The sequence below is a fragment of the Poecilia formosa genome, unplaced genomic scaffold, assembly GCF_000485575.1.
Source record: "Poecilia formosa unplaced genomic scaffold, Poecilia_formosa-5.1.2 Scaffold224, whole genome shotgun sequence".
In the NCBI taxonomy this organism is placed as follows: domain Eukaryota; kingdom Metazoa; phylum Chordata; class Actinopteri; order Cyprinodontiformes; family Poeciliidae; genus Poecilia; species Poecilia formosa.
In genome coordinates, this window is record NW_006800163.1 from 92,490 (window position 1) to 101,101 (window position 8,612).

The 8,612-nt window shown below is 38.2% G+C and overlaps 1 protein-coding gene across 3 annotated transcripts in view; it reads right to left on the reverse strand.

The window, feature by feature from the left end:
* LOC103149368 (GRAM domain-containing protein 4-like) overlaps nucleotides 1-8,612 on the reverse strand; it is a 28,162-nt gene that overhangs the window by 6,958 nt on the left and 12,592 nt on the right. The window contains exons 10-19 of one of the 3 annotated variants that reach the window (XM_016679867.1): nucleotides 8,535-8,583; nucleotides 8,324-8,395; nucleotides 7,531-7,574; nucleotides 7,323-7,432; nucleotides 5,778-5,932; nucleotides 5,561-5,578; nucleotides 895-1,039; nucleotides 667-760; nucleotides 381-471; nucleotides 238-306 (exon numbers count right to left, since the gene is read on the reverse strand). In XM_016679867.1, coding sequence (XP_016535353.1) covers nucleotides 238-306; nucleotides 381-471; nucleotides 667-760; nucleotides 895-1,039; nucleotides 5,561-5,578; nucleotides 5,778-5,932; nucleotides 7,323-7,432; nucleotides 7,531-7,574; nucleotides 8,324-8,395; nucleotides 8,535-8,583 — 847 coding nt within the window. The remainder of the gene's footprint in view (nucleotides 1-237; nucleotides 307-380; nucleotides 472-666; nucleotides 761-894; nucleotides 1,040-5,560; nucleotides 5,579-5,777; nucleotides 5,933-7,322; nucleotides 7,433-7,530; nucleotides 7,575-8,323; nucleotides 8,396-8,534; nucleotides 8,584-8,612) is intronic. The other 2 variants (XM_007568478.2, XM_016679868.1) reach the window with 2 other exon arrangements.

Below are 8,612 nucleotides of genomic sequence, written 5' to 3' on the forward strand. Positions count from 1 at the left end.
CTAGCATAAAGCAGTGCATCATTGTGAAGTGGAAGGTTGTTTTCAGAATTCTCAACAAAATAGTTCATGATTTGGCATTCATTTACATTCTGTGCCCCTGTGACACCAGTAGTGTGTGATGTAACCCCAGTATTTACCTGACTTGGACAACAACCATCTTAGCAAAGACGCCTCGAGTTTTCTAAACTACATGAATGATCAAAACTATCAGTCTAGACAAAACATTTGCACTCGTACCTTTTGGGTGGTAGGCGTTGCTATGGAGATCCCCATCCCTGAACCAGGTAGCACTGACAAAACCTTATACTGTATGGAAGACAGAAGTATAAAAGAGAAGCAAAAGAAGCAATGATTATCAGTCACCTTTAACAAACATCTACCTTCTGGATTTCAGTGATTTCGGTCAGTTTGATGACTTTATTCCTCTTTGAAGAACCAGATCTTGAGCTGGAGCTCTCGAAACACAAGTGGCTGTAAATTCAGAGGACACCAAGAAAAAATGTTTTCAACAAAAACATGATAATTTCTGTCAAATTCTCAGATGAAATGATCAGATGTTTTGTTGGTGTTTGCATACACAAAGGTTAAAAATCGTATTTATGAATAACCATATGAAAGCCGGAAGAGGAATGTGAGAGTGACTCAAATGAGAGAGGGGGTGCTTACTTCTCTGTAACATACAGGACTCCGTGACGGATGTAGTCTGTTGGTGTCTTCTTGTCTCTATTGATCAGGCAGCAGCGCCAGCCATTCTCACACACTGAGAAATGAAGCAGCAGTTACAAATCTCCTGGAAGCAGATTAATAGTGTATTGCTCTACCAATAAATGTAGTGCTGAACAGCCAGAATTCAATCAAAACAATGTTAGTGACTGCAGCTGTTCCTAGTCTGACCTGGCAGAGGGCGCTCACTCTCCGGAAGGCTGAAAACCTCGTGAAAAGCTCCTCTCTTTGTGCTGTAGTATCGGCCGCCATCTTCTTCTCTGCTGGCACCGAGAGGTACAGTACAAACGCTCCCTCGGCCCCCTGCTGTGGCAACCTGAACAGGAGGATGGTTGGGGGAAATAAATTAGCAGATGTCCTCCATACTCTTTCAGCATGGTGTTGCTTTTGTGATAATTTCTGTCATTTTTTTTGCCTCTTCCAACTTTCTTACCACACAGTTAGAACTCAGTAGACATGTTTCTGATGTAAGGGTTAGAAAAACTGCATTGCATCGAAGTATTTTGCATGTCAGAAAAAGAGGCCTACAGTTTGGAGTGGTGAAAACTTTTTTCGTTACTCGTTATCAATTTAAACATGTTGATTCAAACAATAGTTAGCAACTTTTCTGCTAATGTCTAGCAGGACATTAGCATAAAGGTATGAGATATGAAACAGCTTAAAAAAATCACAACCTAATCTTTGTTCAATTTAAAGTTTCAGAACTCTAAGGATTTCTTTAAATTGCTACATTTAAAGAAATCAATATTGATTGATTCTCAAGGATCTGAAACTCACTGGAGGGATTTCTGTCCCATCTGGACTGAGAACCCCTCAGGAGCAGGGCCGTGCAGAGACCACTAAAAGGGCACGTGCTCAAAAAAAAAAAAAAAGGGGCACATCTTACCGCCTTCTAGGACAGAATATTAACAAAGCCACACAGCTTTCAGAGTTTAATAAACAATGATAAATTACAAAATTGTGAAATATACAATCAAAGCTAAGGTAAATCTCTATACAGAGCATACAACCATGCATATGTAAGATATTTTATTAGTAATTTCTTTCTGCAGGTCTATTTTGTTATAGGAAAGTATTGCAATATTCAAACCCGCAATTTAGCAAGATATGTAAATCAGAGCTGGTGGTTTAGCTCTGATTTACATATTTTGTCTTTACAGAATTACACTATTAAAAATATAAACGGCACAACCTTTTAGTGTACTGTAATCTATAAAAAAGAGCTGCCTGTTTGCTGCAGTGGAGATGAAGATGGTCCATTCAGGAAAGCAGAGCTGCATCAAACTTTAAGGTGGAACTGCAGAAAAAAAGCAAAAAAGCAAAAATTGAATTGTTAAAGCATGTCACTATGGGAAAAGCCTACTGAGTTTTGCTTAAAACTTTTTTAAACATTTAAATCACACATTTGTCTCATGAAGTGAATTTTTTTTGCACAACAAACTTATTTGTGCATGTCAGAAATCTTTTCTTGATATTCTAAGTTTTTGTTTGACTCAAAGTTTTGCTTGTGATTCTCACATGACGTCATGGGCAGGACCCAAAATCGCAACAAAAGATTTCTGATGTGTGCAAATAAAAGTTTATGTTTGGCAAATAACTTTTTAAGTTCAGAAGACAAAAAATTAGTTAATTAAAAAAAGTTTTCAATTTGTTTTTAAAAAAGAAATCATTACAATTCCAAAAGTTTTGATTACAATTTTATTTTACTTAACTGAGGTTAGTTTATTTTTTCCCATTGAATAATTGGGGAAATTTTTAACTACATACTCTGCGAACCAGACCCTAAACTTAAAGTCTGGGTTGAGTTTTTTTCCCCTTCATTAATGACACACATTATATGTATCATGGTAATTCAGGGTGAGTTATTTTTAATTCTAAATGAATATCCTTGTTGGACTTTTATGTAAGTGCTATTCTCCTTCAAGATACATTTACCTAACGCTAGAATAAATGCAATGTACATTATGCAGCAAAGGAAATTAGAAGATCTGACATATCTCCTTTATGGAGATAAGTTTTGGACGGGCGATGTGCCTCCTACACAGGGAAGAAGCTTTTTATTTATCTAGCTTTGCTAGCAAAGTCGTTAGCTAGCAGCTAGCTAATAGCACAACAACAGCAGCCTAATGTCTGTATGATAAAAATACTGAATCGATAGATAAGAACAGTTTTTCCTCACCTGAGTGTCTCCTCCCGCTCAGTCGTTCTTCAGAGTAAGCCAGACGCAGAGGCCTGTCAGTGTCTGTTGTATTTCATTACCTCTCTGCTTAAACCACTGAAGCAGAAACGATACTTCAACGTTTTCCATCATCTGACAAATAGCAAGTCTACTCCACTTTATTCACCAAAAACGTTTTTTTATATATATAATTCACCAAAAACTGTTCTGTAATCTGGAATGTTCGCTACGTTGAGCTCCAGTTAGCCGCCTTATCTCACTGCGCGAGAGGCAACTGCGTCATGCGTCACGGGCAAAAGGTCAAAGGTAACAAGGTGACCGGAAGGCTTATTATGTTGTACAAAAAACCAAAACAAAGAAATAATTTTAGTACATGTTATTATGTGTCAGAAGAGGGCTTTGAAAATAATAATACCAAAGAAAAAAAAAAATTGACCAAAAGGGCACTTTGGGGCAAGGAGCAAAAAGGGCAGGTGCTCAAGCACCCCCAGCCCCCCCTCTACACCGCCTGCTCAGGATCCCTCACAACTAGCTGAAGGACGTCACCGTGGAAACATGTCTGTGGTCGCCTCTAGCAACTCATTACAGAGATGGATGAATGGACGATTGCTCTAACTTAGCAGCTAAATTCTCAAATTATCAACAAATCAATTAAAAACTTTTAAAATAATAATAAACTTCAAATATGTTTTAATGACACAAGGATTAACTTGGAATTTTAATGGAATTAGGAACTTTAGCAGGGCTAATGTATGTGGAAATAGAAGAAAAGAAAAAAAAAGACTAGCCAGAAGGGCAATGAAGAACAAAATACAATTTAAGGCAGAAACCTCAAACTCCAGGCCTCATTGGCAGGTTTCCTGCAACTCAACTTTTAGATGTCTCTCTGCTTCAGTTTAATGGCTCTAGCAGGTCATTAGCAGAGGTCTGTAGCATTTGACTGCATGACTGAGAAGCAGTTTAACCATTTAATTCTTGTGTGTAGGACAAAAAAACATTTAAAAGTTCCAGGACTTTTGTCCTCAAGGAAACCAATTTGAAACAATAGATTTACAGAGTAACTAAACCCCAAATAAACTTCTTTTTTTTTTTGGAGTTAAACGGTCTTTAATTGTTATATTTGTTTTCCTGAAAATTGGGCCATTTTCTGTATATTTGTATAGTTTGACAAATTACTGTCAGTCTTGTTGGCCAAGAGTGGCTACTGCACTTAAATTATCTGATTGGTTCCAACACGACTGTGTGAGACTGAATGCTGTGGTCAGGAGGTGGGAGGAGCTTACAGCAGCACTCAGTTCTCAGAGCAAAGCAGAGTTGCAGAATAACTGGTGCTTTCACATGTTGTCTTCAATATCACAGAAAAAAAGTTTCTATGTTGGTTGCCTGTTTGGAAAAAAAAAGTCACTGGAAGGGTTCAGCATTACTCCTCATTACTGTCTAAATCTACGAAGCAAGGAGACAGTGCCTTTCACAACAAGTCAATTCTGTTGAACTTTTTCACATTTTTGTCATATAACAACCACAAACTTTATTATTTTATTTCATTCACAAAGTAGTGCAGGACTCTGATGTGGAATGAAGAAAACCCGGTTTTAATTTCCATTCCTTTACAAAAAAAAAAAAGACTTAAAAGAATTTCAGCCCCTCTCACTTTAAAGCCTCTCAATAAAACCAAGTGCAGTGTAGGTCCTAAAACAATATCCCCATTAGTCTTGCAAAATATAACTTATTAGTGATACATTAAAAAACAATAAGATGATTTGTTTGCAGTTTACCACAAACTACATATGATCTAGTCATTAAAGACCAAAGTGGAACTTTTTGCACTATGTAAAGGAAAACAAACCTCACATCACTATGAAAACACAAACACGGTGATGGCAGCATCATACTGTGGGATTGCTTTTCTTTAGCCAGAACAGTGCTGGGTAAAGTGTAATGCAGGAAGTAAATCCGCCCTACGACATTAGAGGCTGTAAGTAACTTCAGAATTGTGTGGAGATTTGACTTCCTGCAGCGACACGACCGTAAACATTCAGCCAGAGATACTATGGGATGGTTTAGCTCAAAGAATGGTCCATATCTTGAAGTCCAGACAAAATCTAAATGATTTGCAGATTGATGTTCTCACAATACGACTGAGCCTAAGTTATAAAGTAAAGGTCAAACACCCTGCGATGAATTGGAGAACCATTCAGGGTTTACCGAAAACTGATGGACGTAAAAAAATTCCCTGCTAAGTTTTCTGGTATTTAGCAATTCAAAATAAGTTTGATTATTATAACCAATCTAAAATACGAGAAGTTTGCTCTGATTTGACTTCAGACAACAAGAAAAAAAAAAGTATTTTTATTTGGTGTATGTAAGTACCTGGTTTCAACAGTAAATGTTTGCCACACTTCAGAATTTTTAAATATATATTTTTTTTATTGTTTGTGGTTGTGCTGTGACAAAATGTGAAAAAGCTAAAAATGAATAAGTCTATAAGGACAATCTACGCCTCATACTTGTGTATCTGCCCTGCAGCTCACAAGGACACACACAGTCAATGAGGGCATCAGATGTATAGTATCTGCTGCTGATGGATCTATATTTGTACCCATAGCAACCACAGACCTCTAAAGTATGACTGTACAACACGGAGACAGCAGATCCTACCTGTTCACACTCGGACAGCTGAGAAGGAAGAATAAAGACAAACTGAGAGGTGACAGCAGCTGTGCAGACTGTGCTGGTTCCCATGGAGCAGAGAGGAAACAGGACGTTCACAACGCACAGTTTCTTTCTCCTGCGATGTGGTTTCCACCTGAGCTCTACCAGGCTGGATGCAGCCCATGAGGTGCGTGTGCGAGTGTGTTTTAGAGTTGGGACTGACCCGTCTGCTCAAGGTGGTGTTGCTGCGCTCCTTCAGCTGCAGGTCGGTGGGTAAGTTGGTCCAGATGATGTAGGGGGTGTCAAAGCGCTGCCGTAGCTTGGGGCAACTTTTAAAGATGAAGTCAATGATAAAGAACTTGATACCTGCATAACCACCTGAGAGGCAAAAAAAAATAAATTATTCCACTGGTTAACAGCCAAAAAATTGTCTGGGGTTTTTCAACTGTTTTAGGGTCATTTTGATGTGCTGAATCAAAAAAATAAAATAAAAAATAAAATAAAAATCACAATGGTTTTGCTCAATCAGGTCAACTTTCTGAACTATGGAACAACATGAGCATCAAATGCATGACTTGTTCTCACATCTGGATCGGTTTCCTGAGAATCTGATCAAGAGGAGGAGGAGAGATTCCATCAGGACAGAAAAGAGAGAATTTTACACAATGAAGACGTAATGTTCAATTCACATGTACTTACCCTTAGTAGTGTTTATTATTCAATTTACAGAAATCCAAGTTTGTGACATTTAATTAATACATTCTGTTAGAAAACCATCTTTTCTCCTAAAACCTTTTTTGGATGAGAAATATTAACAGAAATGACCTGAAAATGTCACAAAAGTGTCATCAATTTAGTGACCTGACTTGATTGAGAAAAATGGATGTCATTTTTGGATTCAACGGTGCAAAATAATCCTAATTCAGTTGAAAAAACAGACAACTTCCAAAATATATATATTTCTGTAACCCAGTGTAGTCCGCAGTGTGAACAACTTCTCCAACAGGGAGCACATTAAATAAATCAGATTGTTTGGTAAATTTGGTTATATGGCCCGGATGCTGGAGGAAAGCAAGTTTCATTTCTGTGTTTGAATCCATTTAAGGCACAGGGATGTGTTCAAAGAGTGTGGTGTAATGCTGGAAATGCAAACTGGAAACTATGGGTGTGTACAAACTTGAATCACCATGTTTTCTTCTGAAACATGGTGATTCAGAAGACAACTTGGGAAGTCCTCCAGGAAAAGTTGATCATTTTGACTGAGTTTCTTTGCTCTGTTTGTACCTGTATTACAAGGTGAACACACTCCAAAAATCAAAATGCAGGAGTCTCAGTTTAATGACCAGCTGCTTCCTTTTATTGTGATGGACCTACACTATTGTAAATGTTCCAACTCTTTCCCTCATCATCTATTATGAGGCCACACAGAGGAACCAGCTGGTGGCCAGGAGCCTCATGCATTACACAATGTGCAGCTTTCATACTCAAAGTTTGTGGTGCAGACAAATTCTGAAACTTGCAGAGCACAAAAAATTCTGACATGTAAAAATGCACCGTTCAGGGTACATACAATAACCTTTACAAAAAGAAAAGCAATAAAATTTGAAGCAAACATTTTTAAAATAGAAAACAAAAAAGAGCTTTTGTGTAGATCAACCAAAGTGAAAATGCTTGTTTGAGCAGATGAGTTTGTAATTTGATATGTTTCCAAGTCTTTCTGAAAGTCTCTGTTGAGTGCTGGTCCTAGTTTGTGAATCTAATAATGTACCTATGATGAAGCCCAGAAGCTGGTAAGGTAACAGGCACGAGGAGATAAAGGCCACCCACAGTCCCACGTAGAGCTTTTGAGTCAACTCTGGCTGGACCCACATGAACAGACTAAACACACACAAACACACACACATTCAGTATAGTACAGAGCTCTATTCAAGGACTTTTACTTCAGCTACATATAAAACATTTGCAAACAAACTCACTTTTTTATCTTCTCAAGGATATTGGCCATCTTTCCAAAAAGATTCTGTGTGGATGTGAGAAAAACAACAGTCAAAACAGACTGGAACATTGGCTTTTTTTAAAAGGTTTGTTGCTCTAGTGGCCTTTATTTGAAAGTGCTGAGACAGACAGTAGGTAATGAGAGAGAGAGAAGACATGTGGCAAAGTTCACGAAGTCAGGAATCGAACCTGCAACAGCCACGTCGAAGACTAAAGCCTCCAAAAGTGGGTAGTGTCTTATACTGCGGATGGTTTGTTCACCTGCAGGAATTCAGGACTTTTTTTTCTTTTAATTTCAGGGGCGACTTCTTCTCTCGCTTGGAAACAGTCAGGGCTGTTCTCCAAAAACTACACTGTGACACACTCAGAAGTAACATAAAGGTTCTTTGGGAAGGATTCACCAAATTCTAGGGAAACCATACTGAAACAGTCGATGACTTGGGTTCGGAAAGAGTGGTGTCCCCCAGATCACGAAAATTCCCCGCACTGCCGCACAGCTGTCAGACATCAGAACAACTGGACCAACAACAGGGCACACCACACTACCATAGTGTGATGTATCCTCTGCTCTTTATTTAACAAAGTAAAACCAGGATGCTACAGAAATATTCTGAATGCTGTTATTACATCTTCTTATATCATGGACTCTAAACTAAAATTGTCCACAATTTGTATCAACAGATCAAAGCTTCACAATGATTGGATATGAGTGAAATATTTTAACAAGAGGTTTCAGTTCCGACCTACACAATCTCTTAGTGCATCTTCTCTCACCTGAGCTTTCTGAGCAACATCGAGAACCAACTGGAACTTCTCAGATACAGTTAAGTCTTCTTTTGGAGGTTCCTTGAAAACAATAGAGCCATGAGCCAGGAACCAGCCTCAACAATTTTAATTAAATCAACAACTTCTGTAGGTGTAAAAAAAAAAGAAACTAACATTTTTATAATAAGTGTGCCTGATAGAGTAAAGAGAGATGTCTCACCAATGGCTCAGACACTTCAGGTACGATGCTCCACTGGATCCTCCAGCCTCTGAGAGTGGTTTATCATGGGAACATAGA